The sequence below is a fragment of the Panicum virgatum genome, chromosome 4N (genome assembly GCF_016808335.1).
Source record: "Panicum virgatum strain AP13 chromosome 4N, P.virgatum_v5, whole genome shotgun sequence".
Classification (NCBI taxonomy): domain Eukaryota; kingdom Viridiplantae; phylum Streptophyta; class Magnoliopsida; order Poales; family Poaceae; genus Panicum; species Panicum virgatum.
In genome coordinates this window covers 42,394,531-42,412,591 of record NC_053148.1, presented here as the reverse complement: position 1 = coordinate 42,412,591, position 18,061 = coordinate 42,394,531, and the positions used below count along the sequence as shown (strand labels likewise).

Below are 18,061 nucleotides of genomic sequence, written 5' to 3'. Positions count from 1 at the left end.
TTCATTCGAGTTTATATGAAAAAAATTATAAATAATTTTTTGATATAGAAGTTTTAGATCGTCCGGTTTGGATTTAGAAGATATTCAAAATCAAATTTAGGGACCGGAATGTTATGATTGGACAAATTTGAGGATCTAAAGATATGTTTTATAAATTTAGGGACCGGAATACTAAACGATTAATTTACACACTCGAAACCGGTGACGCACTTTCCGTCGACAAACTGTTGCCGCGTCGACCAAAGTCTGAACCAAAGTTCCGAGTTCCGACACGAGCTTTTTTATCTCCAAGCATAGAATCACTGAGAAAGAGAAACCCCGTGACCGGCAAACTACCCCGACGCCGGTGCTCCTCCTCCTCTCGCCGACAAATGCGGTCGCTCCTCCTCTCGCCGGCGCCGCCTAGGCCGCCCCTCCCAACGCTGAGGTGGCGGCCGGTGTCCTCTCCGGCGCCGAAGCCCCGCTTTTCCGCTCCCAGCCGCGGGGCCGCCACCGTTGGTACTGGTACCTCATCTTGTGCTGCTTGCCGAAGCTCTTTGCCGCGCCACCGCGCTCCGGCGGCGGCGTCCGGCCCTTCTGAACCCTCCCCTCTCTCTGCGGAGGATGAGGCCGAGCGCGCTAAGCTTGCTAAGGTGCCAATCACTCGCGTTCTTGGTTGATTTGTTGAGCTCCAGTAGCCGTACTACTAGGAGTCTAGGATTTGTGATGTGGATGCCTGGTTCAAGGACAGCTAGTACTTGGTCTAGTGTCCTGGTGAGATTGGTTCTGCAGCCTTTCGCTCCTTGTTTCTGATTCCTGTAATAATCGGTCTATTAGGTGATGATGTTTGAGAGTAGTCCGCCTCATTAACACAGGCACAAGGAAAAATATAGTAGGCAATAACGCGGTAGTCTATCAGAAGTTTTCATTGTATTTAATTTCAGAAGTTGCCTTGTAGTCTATCAGAAGTTTTCATACTGAGCTATCCTTTAGTTGTGCAATACCAGATATCGTATTTAATTTCACCAAAATCTCATGTAAAATGTGATACTTTTTCTACATGATTCCAGAAGTTGTCACTGTATTCTATTCCAAATCCATGTGGTAGCTATTGGGCATTATCTTCGGTTATCATACTGTCATGCAGCTTGGTTAAATCATCAAACTTTAATAGATTGTGTTCTAAATAAACTTAAACATGGTGACTTTTCTAGATTCTCCGGCTATTTTTTTCTCCATCATATGACTACATGATCTACCAACAATCATGCTCAAGGACATGTTAATGGCCCTGTATAATATGAGTCTCAAGTATTAGCCAATCAGTATGTACCTTTTCTTTTTGCAGGTTAGCACAAAACTAGAGAAAACAGCACGGTATTTTAAGAATCTGGGTAACCTGGGATTTTGGTCCCAACTGGTGTGCACAACTGTTTCGGCTGGAATTATGTCATTCTCTGCAGTTGCTACAGGCGATGCAACATCTCCCTTTACATTCTGGGCAACTTCGGTTGGTATCGTTGCAGCCTTTATCTCAGTATTCCGGTCATTTGGTTATATCCGCCTTTCTGAAAGACTTAGAAGAACAGCAAGTGAACCTGCTAAGGTACTCCCTTTCCCAAAAATAATTGTACAAATGCAAAATATTGTTTTTCATGCTAAACAATGTACTGCTCCTACGCCCCACTTACATTAGCCTATGATAGTGGCACACTATCTTGTACCTGTCTACAGCCACCTCATCTCTGCATCTGGGTCATACAACCATGCACACACGTTATTTGTAGCTATTGGACTTATTTCTGGAAGTTCATTGGCTGGAACAGAATTCTCTCACACAAATTATTTGTAGCTATTGGACTTGTTTTCACTAAATCTGCTGGAAGTTAAATTGGCTGGAACAGAATTCTTATTGAAGCTAAATAAGAATTGGAAACAAACTCCCAAAACCAATTCTATTATGAGCCAAACTGGGCCCAACAATATTTGGTGTGTGCTTTTGTTGCTCTTGTGTGCCATCTTGCTAAACTGTCTGACATAACTGGCTTTCTCCTTTTTCCAGGCTCCTCCTCGTGCTGACGTGGTTAAGAATCTGAGAAATAGTATTGTGTTTAATGTTGTTGGAATGGGTGCTGCAGTTCTTGGCCTGCAGGCAACCGTAGGCGCTTTGTTAGCCAAAGCCCTCAGTGCTTCATCAGTGCCCTACTACCAGGGAATACCCCCCGGCCAGAGTCCTGTTCTTGCTTTAGATATTTTTCTTGTTCAGGTACGCCACTATTTAGTTTCTATTTGATTGTCTGCTTCACTTCAGGGGTAATATGGTTCTGTGGGTGTTTCATGCTTTAAAATTTCAAAGTTATCTGTTATATTTATACTGAGAAAGTATCCATGCATTTCAAAACGGCATGCACTATCTTCATGAACATTGGAACATGCAAGGTCCAGCCGTCCAGGGAACTGAAAATTGATAGTATGATCATTTCCAATAGTCACTGGCTTGTCCTTTTTGTAAAGGAAGTTCTAGGATAAACCCAAATGTCATCCGGTAGAAAAGAATAAATACATGTTCTAAATTAGATTTTTTGTTGGTCATATCGATCGTATCATGGTTATTTGATTTGATGCTGTGGAAACCCTGATTTTTTTAATTAGTGGTAATCTTGAACGATAATCATGTGCAGGCTTCAGCCAACACAATTCTCTCGCACTTCCTTGGGCTATCGAGTTCACTGGAGCTGCTGCGATGTGTAACAGAAGCTGCTCCGGTCCCAAAACCAGCATGAGCTGTGTTTGCAGTTCTCAAGACCTGAAGAGCTCATGTGTTCCAGTTTTTTTTTTTTTTACGGAGTTCCAGTGCATCTTTTTTTGTATTCAGTGATCTCCTTTCCTTTCGAATTACGAGCTCAAATCGATATAGTTTGCATTAGCTTCTCATATTTGAATGATAGATTCCAAACATATGAGAATGGCCCTTCTCAGAACCGAGAATAGTGGGCCATTGCTGTCAGCCTGTCACGTACAAACCCGACAAAAGCTCCGGCGTACATTATTTTTGACCGAGGGGAGTACATTGCTTACGCTCGGCAAATGAATGTATCATGGAAACAAAATGCGGAAATGCAAGTATGTAACAGATGTGCAAGGCAATGTAAAAAAAATCCATTTCCTCTTTGCAACTGTAAATGACTGTTTCTTACATTCAACTCTGGGTAATGTTGAAAAAACACAGGTAATACAGCAACTCTCACCGCTCTAGTCTCTACCACTAGCATAGAACCAATATATTTCCTAAGAGATGTACAAGATGAACAAAATCAAACCTTCAACCAAGCAAAAACTGATTTTTTTTGAACGTACAAGCAAAAGCTGATCGCCCCTTCAACCAAGCAAAAACTGATCGCCCTGTTCAAGCCAGTCTTCCAGAGATAGAACTCAAGTCAGCGCCTCAGCCTCTTCAAGTCTTCATGTACAGTGTATTATTATCGCCCTCAGTAATAACACTGCAGCTGTATATCTAGTCCAACGAAATAAACCGTCAAACTCTTGCTGTTCTCATGATCCGAAGTGGCTTGGTTCGTGCATCAAGATTGTCAGCCTGCATCTTGAGATTCCCCGAGTCCAATTCCATCAGCTGCATATCATCTGAAGCATCCACATCTCCATCAACTTCAATATCAGCACCAAGGTCAATGTAGTCAGCAAAGTCATCACCAGAGACTTGCTCCGGTCTCTGTCTCTCTTCTTCCTCTGAAGAAACTACCCTTGCCCCACTTCCATGGCCAACGCTTGTGTCAAAATACCTGCCCCAATTGTTGTTTTGGAGGGTGTCTACTCTGCTTCTCTTGGATTTGTTTTTCTTCTTGGGATGATGAAGCTTGCATCTTGATTGTTGTGGGCACTCTCCTGTCGCCTCAAAGACAGGACAAACATAGCTGTGCTTTTTACGACACTGCTTGTAACAGAGATTGTTTCAAGTCCATGAAAAGATTAGTGACCTTGATTCAGAACATTCGAAAGTTCATCTAAGGCCCCCCAAAGTTTAAAAGATGGACAAGCTCTGCTTTAAAACAGAGGCTTGCTTTTCCAGCATAGGTCCGAAAAAATCAATAAACTAAACTAAACTCTACCTTCCACAGTTCTGATCTATTTAGCTATATGAAGAAAACACTAAACTAAATTAGATTACTCAAACTGAAGAAACTAAAAATATTTGGATATTTTGAGACATTTTTTATTTCCTCAATTATTTCATGTTGTCGGAATAATATAAAAGAACATCAATTTACATGCATTAATTTTGTCATGGAATCTTGTCTACACTAGCAACTAAGTGGAAGCAATGGCTTTTATTTCATCCATCCAGAAAAACAATGCACCTAGATAGTAGATACTCTCCAATTCAAGGTAAAGGTCCGTAAATAAAAATTCAAAAGAAGATAGTAGATTTCTAGTGACATCATAAATACCTCATCGCCATCAGCACAATATCCCTTCAAAAAATCTTCACAAACAGGAGCATTTGAGTTCACTTTCACATGCCTATAGGGACAGGCTGTGTTGGTACAAAGCCCTGCCAGCGATACCAAACATACAAGTAAGCACGCAAATGTTTGCAAAAACAGTGAACATCGGTGCAATGACACTAAAGTGAATCACCTCGCAGAAAGTAAGAACAATCTGGCATTCTTTCTGGAAGGACCTGCAGGACATATACTCATGATGGAAAAAGAAAATTAAAACATGATTAGCAGTAGAATCAAGAAGAAATATCTTACCTTGTGAGTTAGTTTGCAACTAGTATTAGAACACAACCCTTTAAGAAATTTAGTACAAATAGCCACCTTAGCTCGGTCATGAATATAGGGACACTTGCCACCAGATTTTTTACACTCGCCGAAGCGAGTGAAGAATTGACAATATTGCTGCTTCTTTGCCAAGCGTGTTCTGACAGTGTGCAAACTCCATCGAACTTTCTCACTTGCTAGCATGCGGATTACTTTCTTTGGATTTCTAACCAGTTGGTTACCTTTGTTGACACGCACATATCTGTTTAGAAAGATGGAGAACAAGATGATTCTGCTTCTTTTTCTTAATGCGAATTCAAGCAAAAGAAAGGTGCAAAACATACTCATTGCAAGTTGATGACACCCTGGCATCTGAAGATGCTCTGTTGTTATTTGTTAATTGATTTGCAGCAACAAGTGCAGAGTATTGATCTAGAAAAAAAAACGAGAATCATGAACCATAAGTGAAAACAACACAAATCTAGTGGGCAAATTAATGACAAATATGAGAATTTGGAGACTATATACTGGTAGCTCTAAGAAAGACAGTTCAAAATAATGTGTTTCAACATAGAAAGGTATAATCATCAAAAGTAATTAATAATCAATCATGAAAAGAAGGAACAGACGCATTTAACGGAAGTATACAGTTATGTATCATGCATAAAATTCAACCATACCAAAATGGTGGTAACAGAAGAGCAAACCAAAAAAAAAAACTCGACCGGCGGGGGAAAGACCGCCCCCACGGCTTTCAATTAATAAGAGGCCAGTTGACCCCGGCCGAGAAAACCCCCGAAAGCCGGCTTCCGGGCTTGGATTGGCGGCACCTTGGCCCTGGGCCGGTCCGTAACCTTCATGGGCCGGGTTCCGTCGCCCACTGGGCCGGGCCGTAGCCACATGGGCCGGGTTCCGTCGCCCAAGAGCCGTGTCGCACAGCCAAGCTCAACAGAAGCACAGCGATGGGGTTTTTTTCCCACAGGCGGGGTAAATCCGCCCCGGTGGGGGTTCGAACCCCCCACCTGTGGAGTGCCGCCGGTTGCTTCGCACCAACTGGGCTATCAACTGGGTTTTTTTTTTAGAAGAGCAAACCATATCTGATAATTGATAAACAAGTTAATTCATTACCATTCCTTCCCTTGTTACGGAGAGACTGCCGCTTTCTCTTTTCTCTTTTCTTTCTTTCAACTTCAGCAACTGCCAGTGTAGCTTCCTGCGATCCAGATTAAAAAGTTGCTCATGTTTGGCGCAAAGTAGCAGCCCTATAATAAACTAAAGAAAATAATGTTTTTTGTTGAAAAGCAAGACCATTCAAGTGTACCATTTCTATATAAGATTTAACAAATGGAACCAGGAAACAAGCTAGCCATGTAGCTGTTCTTATGACTCTCCTTACAGTCTAATAATGTCAACTCTACAAACCATTGAATAATTAAGGATGATCATTTACATTTGAGATCGGCCAAAAGATTTCAGTTAGAAGCTTCAAGAGTAAAAAGGAAAGTCCATTTATGTTTAGTAAATCTATTCTCACAGGGGTTTTTTTTTTGAACTGTACAGCGGGGGAGACCCCCACTGTGGTAATATATTAAGATTAATAAAGATAAGTAAAAAACTGTACAAAGCATGGGGATGGCATGATCCCCATAAAAAAAAAAAGGAACTTCAGATGCTACACATGGTAACTACTGTACAGAATTGACCCAATTCAGAAAATCCTCTCTACTGTTATCTTTTAGTCTGTGAGATTGTAACTTGGCCTCCTCAACGAAGTGGAAGGTCCATGAGTTGATGGATGGCCTCTGAATATAATGCTATAATGGTTTTCTCACTAAATTCAATTCACATAGAAGGAAGGGTTGACTTCAGTACCTCATTAACCTTTTGAGAATGTTTCTCAAGGGACCTTGACCATTTCAAACTTGATCTGCTTAAACTTAACACTCCAGATTTCCGAAGAGAGAACCCATCAGTCGAGACGGTATAAATAGTACTTCTTTTCCTTGTTTGCAATAGTTTTCTGATAAATGGTAGAAAAGCGTGACATGCCATTAACAAATTAAATGGATTGATTTTTGAGAAAAGGGGAAAGATCAGACCAGTCTGCTATTTATTACCTCACTATCCCTAACGAGCTTGTATTCAATGACGAAGAGTAACTGCTTCTGAAGTTCTGGCAGAATATTTTTCTTTTCCATGGAAGTATACGAGGGAAGACCTTCATATGACTAGTTCCCACAAAAGATTTCCTCCGCGGATGTTGTCCACTGAGTGTCCATACGTGAGAGAAACTTCCCACAGCGTTTGTCATCTGAAGGGCTGCTTTAGAGAAAAAAATACAAAAAATGATATTTCAAAATGTTATCAGTTAGTCTCAGATTTTAGTTATGGTTCAATCTTTCAATTTAGTTCATGTCCCTTACACTGATGAAGACAACTGATTTTTTTTTTTTAAAAAAAAGGAAAGATAGGTAGAACCATTTGCTTGATAGATGTGAAATACATAATACGTAATTTCCAATCAAGTTCCAGCGAACTAGAGAAATTTGGCATGTTAACTAAACTGCAACAACTTGGTTAAAGGTATCAGGAGCAAGCATTTTGTATAACATGTTACCTTTGTGTGGTCTGTCCTTGGCCACAGTCATATTATTGTTGGAGGATGCAAACATTAGAGATTTACTCTCACCTGACTTTATATTCTCTGCCTGATTAATATCTTTTGCACCTGAAACATCTGAAGTAGAAGGGCCCAAAATAATCTGATTTTTCCTTTTCTTGAAATAGAGATCAGATGTTGATGGCTGCAGCAACAAAACCTTATCCATCGAACTGTTACTTGAGTCACCAGGATGTTGTACCTGTGCAGCAGCTAGTTGATTTGACTTCGGTCTTACATAAACTGCTTTACCAGCATCCAGGGGCTCAGGCTTATGCAAAATATTGAGTGGATTATCAACACGTGAGTTTACCTGCGCACTAGAATTTTCCTTTTCAGTTTCAAGAACCTGCTGCTTCTGCAAAGTCTGAGACAATGGCTCCAAAAGATTCACAGCAGAACTGATGGATTTGGTGTGAAGTGGCAAAGGGGGAGTCTTGGGTCTTTCAACTGAAATATTAGTGTGTGCCACAACATCATTTGAATCAACTTTCCTGACAAAGTTCAAGCTTCTCCTCATAACAGGCTTACTCAACTTATTTTGAGCATCTAGGTTCGAAGAAGAAGAATGAGGGTGATTTCCAGTGGCTGGATTTCTTATGAGGGCATTACCCTTGCGGATATAAGAGTTTTGACTTTTGCCATTCTTCTTTACAGGCAATTTAGGGGGCAATCCTGAAGGCTGAGAAACATGCAAAGATGCATTAGAAGATGAAACATTGTCACGACGCCATGTCCTGTGTCTTGCACTCTGGTTTATGCGAGGAGGCTCTCGCAATGAGCTGGGCAAAGCCACTTGCTTAGTAGGAACCTTCAAAACTGTAGAGCTCGCAATATTAACTCTGGGTGGAGATTTTACAACTGAACTGACTACTGAATCTGACACTGCCTTCCTGCTATCCTCCTTTGGCGCTAATACTTTGTCTGGAGAACTGATAGAAGGTAATTGATGTTCTTTTTTCGCTTCCGACACAATGGCTTCAATCCAGGAAGATAACGAATCAGACTTTGTGATTGACACAGCCACAGAATCCTCAGCATTACTGTGATAAGTGTGATCTGGATCAACATATACCTGAGAAGAAGCTAACTCTCCACCTGGAGCATCAATGGCTTGTGAAGATAAGAGAATAGGTTTATCTATAGGTTCATCCACTGTGTGAATGCTGTGTTGATCAAAAACATTTACAAAATTAACAGTACCTGGGAGAATGATCTCACTCTCATTCTCAACATCCTCATTTCTCTCTTTAGTTTCCAACAGGTCTGACTCAGGTGTATTTCTACCACATAGATTAAGGCTGTCATCCTGGCCAGAGAAACCATCAATACTCCCATGCTGCTTCATATCTGGCATACTATCATTATCCTGATAGACAGATGTCCCTTCATCCATAATCTGGTCCAAATCTAACCTATCAGTACTACCAGTAACATCATTATTTGCATAATTTACTGTCAAGGGTAAAGTCAACCAATTCTGAACACCTGCATTGATCAAGTCATTGCCAGATTCACCCTTCCTTTTGTTGGCATCATATCCTTGGTTTTCTTCCACTAGCTTATGGTTATCCTCAGGTTGTCCCTCACTATCTGTGCTACTGAAATATATATTATTACCAAGGGTCAAAGCTGTAGGAACAGAATGCTCACTATAACCAGATATAGATGGTGAATCATGGGAATGTAAGGAGAAATTGATATCAGGAGACAAATGGGTTCTATGAAGATGTGCCAGATCTGTTACTTGAGATGCAGTACTCCTTCCTACACCATTATTCAAACTAACAGCACCAGAGGAATCCTCCATACGATCATCATCCAATGATGGCAGAATTCTGCTCCCTATATTTCTAGATGGCCGTGGATCAGAGAACTCTGTATTCACAACTTCCCTGGGGATATCTGACTTACTTAAAGCAGATTTTGCACAATGGAGCATGCTGCTATCTTCAGTTCTACCCTCTACAACAAATTCTGGAGCAAATACAGGGTTATCTGAATGTCCTACATATGTTCCTGTTGAATCCGTAGGGCTCATGCCTGCTTCACTCTGAACAAACTTACTAATAACTTCTCCTCCTGTACTGGGAGCTTTGGGGCACTGTATTTTTTCAGATGAGCTTGAATAAATGGACATTTGTATCTCCTTCTGAATATTCTCAATAACACTAACTTCCAGTGTACTCGAAGCTTTCACTTGTTGTGTAAAAGAAGCAGTAGCTTCACTTGGTTCAATGGGCATTCTCCACTCTTTCTCCTTATTCTCATTAACACTAATATCCAGAGTATCAAGGGCTCCCCAGGAGCTAACAGATAGCGCATGTTTTTCTCTTGGGTTGTTCAGCATATTACCTTCTTCCTTACGGGCACACTGGGTAACAGCGGCTTCTGGTATATTTGGAGCTCCCTCAGAATCCCCTAAAGAAGCAACACATACTTCACTTGTACCCATCAGAATCATACCCTCTTTTTCATTGTCATCCTTGTTCACTGTCATACGAACTTCATCTGCCATAGGTCTTCTAATGGAATCATTAACAAGGAAATTCCCTTCTTCCCTCCTGCCATTCCCACTTCCACTAACTACTTCTGTATCATCTTTACCTCTATGAGGATTGTTTCCACTCAGGACCTCAGGAACTTTGTTCTCAATGTTCTCCACTTCACACTCATGTGGTTTCACAGCGTCAAGCATCCTTGGGAGGTTACTTGTAACATTGAGTGCGCCTGAAACTGCCAGAATTTGACCAACCTCTTCCTTCTGAGAATTATTATTCTCACAAGGAAAAGCAGCATTTAGACCACTTGAATCAATGAAACCCCCGTCCTCTTCTCTCCCAGGATGCTCACCAGTTGTGCCAAATGTTTTAGTAGATTCAATGGTTAATGAAGCATTACCATCAACTGAATTCATGAAGCTCTTATCATCTTCTTTTTCAGGATGTTCTCTCCTGCTAACACTCGCTGTATCAAGAGTATCCATCGCTGAAATGGTTGGAGCAGCATTGCTCTTGCTCAGATTCACCAAATCATTATTTTGTTCCTTTTGGACTTCCACAGTGTTACCAACTCCAGCTGTATCACTAGTGCTGACCAAATTGTGTGCAGAAATAGCATCCTTCTCAAAAGATGATGATGTGATCTCACCTTCTTCCTTCTCAGAAGTGTTTGCATTTGCATCAATGCAATCCTTCTTTTCTGACACGATTGGACTACTAGTTTGTTTATCTTTGGGGCCAATCTTCCTAACAATCTTCTTGATGACTATCTTTTTCACTTTCTTCCCACCAGCTGCAGGAAAAGCAGTCGATCTCACACCACCGCTAGTGAATCCTGGTATATTACTCTCAACTTTATCAGGTTTCTTGGTAACCTTATTATCAGACTTCTTGGTAACCTTATTTACAGCTCTTTCTTTTTCCTTGGCCTCCGATGAAGGCTTTACAAGAACTGAAGCCAGCACCTTCTCATTTGCCTTCACTGCATTCTTCTTCATTCCTGCACTATCACCACTATCCTTATAATCAGCACCTTTTGCCTTGTAATCCAAAGAAATCACGCTGGCCAATTCCTTTGTAGTGGACCCGGAGTTCTTAGTTTTGCTCGGTGAAATATGCACTTTCCTTGGAGAAGGCGGCGCATACCCTGAGGGATTCTCCTCAATGCGCTGCCACACAGACACTCTCACAGGGGCGACCTGCGGGGCGCGCCTTGGATACCCAGCACCCAAGGAGTTAGGCGAACCAGGTAGCATAGCCGATGTGGGCATCTGCATCTTTCTGTTACCGTTACTGTCACTGAGTGTTACAAAACCCTCGTGGCCGCTGTAACCAGAATAACTGATTGCCCTATCTACAAAACTGTCTTCTGGAGGTGGTGAGTAGCTTGGGTGCAGCTGCTGCCTCTGGCGGCGGGGAGGCGGCCCAGAGCTGGACGTGCTCTCCAGGTCGCCTGAGTCGTGCATGGCGCAGCGGTACCTCTTGTGCGTCCCAGGCGACGACACCCCCCGGAACTGGTGGGCAGGATAGCGCCGTCCTTCCTCCTCCTCGGCCTCCTCCCACGAGAGCAGCGGCTGCTGGTGATGGTGCTGCAGCTGCTGGTGGTGGTGCTGCGGCTGCAGATGGTGGGGGTGGTAGTGGCTGGGGCCGCGGCGGATATCGTCGGCGGCGCGGAAGTCGTCGTCGCCGCCCCCGCCGTGGCGCTGCTGCTGGTGGTAGGGGTAGTGGGGAGGGGTGGGGTTGCGGTACGGCGGCGGGGAGTAGGGTTCCGGCGGGGCGCGGAGCGGGAGGGTGGCGTAGTGGGGGCCGTCGTGGCGGTGGTGCGGGGCTGGTGGCGGCGGAGGGGGCAGCGGCTGGGGCGGTGGAGGCGGCGGCGGCGGCGGCGGCGGCTGGTGGTGGGGGGCTCGCGGGAGGGAGTGGTGGGGATGGTGGTCGGAGGGGAGGTACGGGATCGGGTGGGGGTCGTACTCATAGTCATACCTAGACCGCGAAGGGGCAACGCCGCCGCCGCCGCCGCCGCCGGGCAAGTGGTGGAGGTGGTGCTGGTCTAGGTAGTGGTGGTGGGCGGGGTGCCCGCGGCGGTGGTGCGGGTGGTCGAAGGGCGCGTGCGGATCCATGCCGATCGGCGCTCGACGTGCCGCCGGGGAGCGGGGAGAGGGAAGGGCTTGCTCGATCGATTCGGGCTGGGGCGAATTGCGAATCTGCAATCGCAGCTCGTCCTAGGGTTGGAGATGGAGGAGGAAGAGGAGGAGGCGCGAATCGCGTGCGGCGGCGGCGGCTGCTGCTGCTTTGCTTGCCTTGCCCAGCCGGCAACGGCAGCGTGGACGCGCGATCGGCTCGGCCGGCTGCGGATGCGCGTCGCGCGGGCGGCTGCGGGAATCTCTCAGGCCTGGGCGGCTGGGCCGCCTGGATGGGATGGATCTGTGGCGGGGCGCCGGTGACGTGACACCCTTTCGGGAAAGCACCATGCGATCTGCCGACCCACGTCTGGGTCTGGGTTTAGGCCAGGAGGCGTAGGCGCCGGCCGGCACGAGTGGAGGCCGTTTTTTTTCCTTTTCTTTTCGTTTTTAAAGGCTAGTGATGACGATGAGATTGGTGGTGGACAGCGTGGAACAGAGTAGGCCAACTCTTTTTCGTGACTACGTCAACCGATTGTGTATCGCCAGTGCGTGCTCCTACTTCTACCATTCTACGTCAAAAATTTGGTGGCTGCAGAGATGACAAATTCAGTGATGATATCTCTGATGCTTTGGTGGAGGTCACCGATGATGTTTGGTTTGGTCAACTTTTCACGGTTGAAATAGAGTAAAAATCTCACCCCAGGTTTAATTAGTGACAAGTCAAAGTATGGTGTGGCACGGAATGAAACAACATGTTCATACAGCTAAAGAAAAATTCCTTACATGACATTGGTCAAACCCTAAATCCCTTTTACGCCACTTTCAGTAATTGTGAGGGATATAAGGGAGTACGGTGTCATATAAACAAATTGCCGTACAACAAATTGTTACTCTATTTTTATTTACATAATGTATTAGATTTGTTATAAGTTAAACATGGCAAACTTTGATCCAATTTATAGAAAGAAATAATAATATTTATAATATAAATTTGTTAGTATATATTGATGGTGCATATGTTGAATATTATAATTCTTGTCAAAGTTAGTCAAGTTTGACTTACGATAAATCTAATACGATATGTAAATAAAAATAGAGGGAGTATTAGGCATGGGTACTGCAGCCTATAAACATGTAGATTAAAATGCTTAGATGATTAGAATAAAATGCCTCCTCGAAGCATGAGAAATATCCGCTCATTCCAATCGATTATTTACTCACCTTTCAATTCCATGCAGCCTACTAATCTATACTACTTGTACTCTTTCCACACCACATACTACAACTCCGTGAATTTGGGTGTCATGTTGAAAATCATGCCACTCAATGGCATGATTTTCAACATGAGATCCAATTTCAAGAAATTGGAGTGGCATGGATCCAACTAACCCTAGATTATAAGTTTTCAAGTCCTTGTTGAGAGGATGGTGCGATTGGATTTCAATGTGTACTTGGTTTCAAATTTATGGTATCCTTAAACTCAAGATCAGTTTGCAAGTGATGACGTTATCTACTTCTGCTGGCTTCGCATGCATGGTTGTTGAAGTTGGAGAGAAAAAAAGTGAAGCAAGTCCAACTTTATTAACTTCAATACAGGAACCCTTGGAGGTGTGTAAACGGATTCAACTGACATGTTTGAGGGAATGACGGCCTCCGACTCTTCCACATGACTATACAAGCGAGGGATGCTCCATCCATTCTAAAATGTAAGGTATTTTAATTTATTCTAAATCAAAATATTTTAAGTTTGACTAAATTTATAGAAAACAGTGAAATATTTTGAATGTCAAATGGAAATAATTAGATACAATATATACATATTTTTTACAATTAATTATTTGATGTGTTAGCATAGTCGTATGTAGCGGGTTGCATGGGTACCATGACGTACTCCCTTCGTCCCGTTTTATATGTCGTTTTGGCGACAGTAACGTGTCCCGAAATAATCGCCGTCGCCTACTCCGTCGTAGGGAGCAGCTGTACGGCACTGCACGTCTGCACCCCACCACAGGAATCTGATTTGATTTGTTTATTATAAAAAATATTGTATACGGAGTGGGTGAGCAGAACGTAGCATCAGACTGACTCCAACCGCCATAATCAAAAAGATATATGCCTCCTACTGTGCATCGCCGAACAGGCATCCAACAGCGCATGCAAACGACCATGCATTTTGCTTCGTGGGGAGAGATACCTCTCCTCTCTCCTCGAAGGCATACAACCCGCGGGCTGCATCCACTGTTCACGAGTGGCAAACTCGTTTTTGCCTCTCATGAATGCACCTCGACTGTTGAATGTCATTCCAAAACTACAAAACGTCAATCAATAGGGGTGTCCAAGTCTTTTACCCACTTGCCTTATTGCCTTAATTCTTGTTCCATCCTCCCCAACGACATTTAAATCGAGACAGAGAGAGTAAGTCTCAAGAAAACCCATAAATAAATGTTGAGTCTTCCGTACCACGTAGAATAAGATAGACGTGACCCCACAAGTACCAAGGGTTTGATTGTTTGGCCACCAAAATATGGGCATGTTAAATATGAGCATACTAAAATATGAAATACCAACTTTTTTACTAAAATGTTGGTAATTTTAGAAGGTACTTTTTGGATTCCAACCAATAAAAAAAATTAGCATGCTCCATTTTGGCATGGCAAATTTTAGTAGCCATCCAATCAGAACCTCAATGCCTCCGATTGTGAGGAATTTCTTCTACTATAAGTTTTTTTAGAAACTGGTTTTATATTTCATTCATATTTTAGTTTAAAAATATCCTTAAAAGAAAGTGAAATTACATTCTAGTCCTTGTAAGCACCTCCCGATCTGACATGCTTTTTTGACGTTGACCGATACGACTAAAAAGAATGGTCGTCAACCATCGCATCGCCAGACGACGAGGACTCCGACACCCCAAGGACTTCCGGAAACTCCAAATCGCTGGACGATGAAGAATCCCATAGGAGAACTGTATCACCAAAAAAAAGGCAGAATCTGATAACCCGATTTTACATTACGTTGAAAAGCAAACCTCCCAAGATTGACGCCGAGAAGGCAATCTCGGCAAGTATCGCCGACAAAGACAAAAGAAGAGATGAAAAAACCTAATAATATATGGAGCTCCAGATCTGGGGAGTTCACACCATGCTGGCTTATCGTTAGCACCAGAATATTCACCAGGTAGCGCAGAGAAGAAACCTACGACACTTATTCCAACATCGCAGCTCGGCCATCACCCTGCGAGCGCCAGCTAGATCTAAACTACATGTACTATCTATATTAGTTAGGTATCAGGTTGATTAAAATCTACTGCCCTTTGGGCTTCTCCCCCGCTTCACGGTAAAAGGAGGACGCGTGTCGTTTCAACTGAGCTTTGGCTAATTTGCAAAAAAGCCCTCCAATTTTCTATAAATTTCATACAAATCTATCTCACCCGGATAGCACAGTAACCACATTTGTATATTTTCCACTTAAAACCTCAGACTAATGTTTATTTCGCTACAAAGAAGGTAAAAATCGATACTCCTATCATGTTTGCAAACACAACCCTGAGCCATTTTTCGTTTACCCCCTCCCACAGCCCCGAACCCTAGCCCGCTCACTCTCCTCCCCGTGCCCTCTCCCTCCCGCTCCTACTCCCCACCGCCGCCCTCCCTCTCCCTCCCGGCCGGCGCCTCCCCTTCCCTTCTCCCTCTCTGCCGGCCTCCGTTGCCCCTCGCTCCAACTGCTCTCCGCCGCCCCCCCCCCCCCCCCCCGCTCTCGTGAGATCCAGGACCGGCGCGGGACGCGGCTCTGAGGGAGAAGAGGCGATCTTGGCAAGATCCGCGCCGGCCTGGATGGAGACCGAGCTTTGCCTCCAGGCTCGTGCCGCGACGCCGCCACGCTGCGTGCCCGCGCTAAGCGACTCCAGCGCGAGGCCGCCGACTGGAAGCAGCTCCTCACCGCGGTCCTCATGGCCACCTCGCGCGCCTGGGATTCCGGTGCCGACGGCGGGCCCCTAAAACCGAGGCTGCGACAGGGAGGAGGCACGCCCGCTTCCTGCCAGATCTGGCCAAGGACAAGGCATCCTGGAGGGCCCTGTTGTCGGTCAAAACTCATCGGCGAGTAGCGACAGGCAACACGAAGAGCCGGGAGGTCGCCGGGGCGCTGGCAGGCACTGCTTCCTCGGACAACGGCCCGCAATCCGGCACACGCCGAAGATTCCGGAGAATGTAAGGCGTGCCGCCTGACTTATACCTGATCAGGAAGGTGCGAACGTGCTTTAAACGATTTGCCTGCATGCACAAACACGTGTAAATATTAGTCCGAGCCGTAGTCGGCTCCCCGGGACGACTCTTGCATCGGCTTTCAAAGAACCGATCAAGTCCTGGTGTCAGATCTGATCTGTATATCCGGATATCAGTGAATAAAGCAAATAACTATGAACACTTGCTTCAATTGAATCTAGCTAATCCAACCCACGACAGTAAAAGCTTCACCGCTAGATCGGAACATTCTACACGTAACTAGGCCTAGCGAGTGTAACAGATAACTAAACCATAATAAAAAGGGAAAATTTGATTCATGCCACCACAACTCCGTGAAATTGGGTTTCATGTTCAAAATCATGCCACTCAATGGCATGGATTTCAACATGAAATCCAATTTCAAGAAGTTGTAGTGGCATGGATCCAACTGACCCTAATAAAAAACAGAGGCCTAAGAACTAGCAAGAGCCGATTCCCGGAACAATCCCTATCAAGGCTAGAACAAAACATCTATTACATCACCGGAACATCCAATCCGTTTGCAAGGCCTAACCTAGCAGATATTGAGCTACTCCTTATAAAATAAGAACAAACCATAACAGATTGGATCTACTAGATAGAAAAGAAGCAAGGTGTTATCTCTAGGCAACTAATCCTTTGCAACGAGAATTAGCTTAAGATCAAAGCATGAACGCATAGAGAAAACATGATATTCGTAGATGGTAAACAATAAGAGTATGATAGATCTACTAAAAAATCATGCTACGAACATCAAGATAACTAGCATTACTCGCCATAAAAAACGCTTCAGTACGAGTAATACCAAGGTAAAGGCAAGAACAATGCTGCCCTGATCGCAAGAAGACGATCAGGGCAGCATGACGCTTACTTGGATGAAACCCTAGAATTAGGGGCGGCGTTGCGCCAAGGTGTTGTTGCAAAACGTGATGACGTTCTCTCTTTTACGAATATCATAGGGTACATATTTATAGTCCGGAGACTTGGGAAACAATCTAAACCTAAAGCGTCCAAATCGGACTCTATCACTAATCCAAACTGAACTAAATCTAAAGATACATGGCCTGCACGGCCCAAATACTCACACAGGAGCCGATTCTTAAGCCTTCTTTAATTCTTGCTTCAAGCCCAACTCGCTTGCGGCCCATTAATTAACCCTGTTAATTTATGGCGATAACACATGCCCCCTGGTTTTGGCAATGATAATTCCAAAACCACTCGGTTGCTTCATCTTCCCGTTAATGCTCATTAAAACACACTGCAACCATCAAGGAAGACGCAACGTCTCTGCAACTGGCTCCTCGTAGAATCTGAAACTGCCGATCCATCTTCTATTTTTTACTATTTAATCTCATCCCGAATCGACTCTCTTTACCGCAAAGTCATCTTCCTCCCAAAGCCAAGTAGCACAGAAAACTCCAACCTTTAGCAGCCATGGCGATTTCCTCCTCCTCCGGCTCCAACTCCATCGACTACCCTTCCTCCCCTTCTTCTTCAAACCTCTCCGCCTCCTCCCTCGACTCCATTCCTGAGAGTCGGGAACCGACGCCGGAGTACGACCCGGCGGCTGCATACGAGGCGCTCGCCCCTCTGCACTGGGATGCAGAGGAGTTCGACTTCGGGATCGCCTCCGAAGACGATGAGCCCCGAAATAGATACTCCAAATCCGAGGGCAATTCGAAAATCCCACTGTATAAGTTCGAGCAAGGACTCTCCAAGCATCCAGAATTCGAATCAGAACCCGCAGAACAACCAA

At 44.3% G+C, this 18,061-nt stretch overlaps 2 protein-coding genes across 5 annotated transcripts; one reads left to right on the top strand and one right to left on the bottom strand.

Annotated features, from left to right (window-relative positions):
• The first annotated feature begins 269 nt into the window (after window positions 1-269).
• On the top strand, window positions 270-3,182 carry LOC120671239 (protein TIC 21, chloroplastic-like). The gene is made up of 4 exons (XM_039951523.1): window positions 270-632; window positions 1,328-1,585; window positions 2,042-2,245; window positions 2,661-3,182. Exons 1-4 carry the CDS (start codon window positions 372-374, stop codon window positions 2,760-2,762), a joined length of 825 nt encoding a protein of 274 aa, XP_039807457.1. The 5' UTR covers window positions 270-371; the 3' UTR covers window positions 2,763-3,182.
• LOC120671238 lies at window positions 2,819-12,343 on the bottom strand. Of its 4 annotated transcripts, XM_039951520.1 has the most exons (10): window positions 7,736-12,335; window positions 7,381-7,624; window positions 6,881-7,082; window positions 6,636-6,783; window positions 5,892-5,976; window positions 5,108-5,195; window positions 4,755-5,025; window positions 4,636-4,678; window positions 4,446-4,549; window positions 2,819-3,928 (listed from the first exon to the last, which is right to left on the bottom strand). In XM_039951520.1, the coding sequence occupies exons 1-10, from the start codon at window positions 12,038-12,040 to the stop codon at window positions 3,515-3,517; spliced, it is 5,904 nt and encodes a 1,967-aa protein (XP_039807454.1). In that variant the 5' UTR covers window positions 12,041-12,335; the 3' UTR covers window positions 2,819-3,514. The 4 variants fall into 4 exon arrangements, with proteins under 4 accessions (XP_039807454.1, XP_039807453.1, XP_039807452.1 ...); XM_039951519.1 differs by having other exon boundaries at window positions 7,453-12,335; XM_039951518.1 differs by having other exon boundaries at window positions 7,381-12,334.
• Window positions 12,344-18,061: the final 5,718 nt, after the last annotated feature.

Excerpts from the sequence above, each read along its gene's own strand:
- LOC120671239 (XM_039951523.1), top strand. The coding sequence starts at position 372 with ATGCGGTCGCTCCTCCTCTCGCCGGCGCCGCCTAGGCCGCCCCTCCCA. Across the intron at positions 633-1,327 it reads AGCGCGCTAAGCTTGCTAAG|GTTAGCACAAAACTAGAGAA; the intron begins GTGCCAATCACT and ends TTCTTTTTGCAG. Across the intron at positions 1,586-2,041 it reads CAGCAAGTGAACCTGCTAAG|GCTCCTCCTCGTGCTGACGT; the intron begins GTACTCCCTTTC and ends TCCTTTTTCCAG.
- LOC120671238 (XM_039951518.1), bottom strand. The coding sequence starts at position 12,040 with ATGGATCCGCACGCGCCCTTCGACCACCCGCACCACCGCCGCGGGCAC. Across the intron at positions 6,784-6,880 it reads AGCTCGTTAGGGATAGTGAG|AAAACTATTGCAAACAAGGA; the intron begins GTAATAAATAGC and ends ACCATTTATCAG. Across the intron at positions 4,550-4,635 it reads TTGTTCTTACTTTCTGCGAG|GGCTTTGTACCAACACAGCC; the intron begins GTGATTCACTTT and ends TATCGCTGGCAG.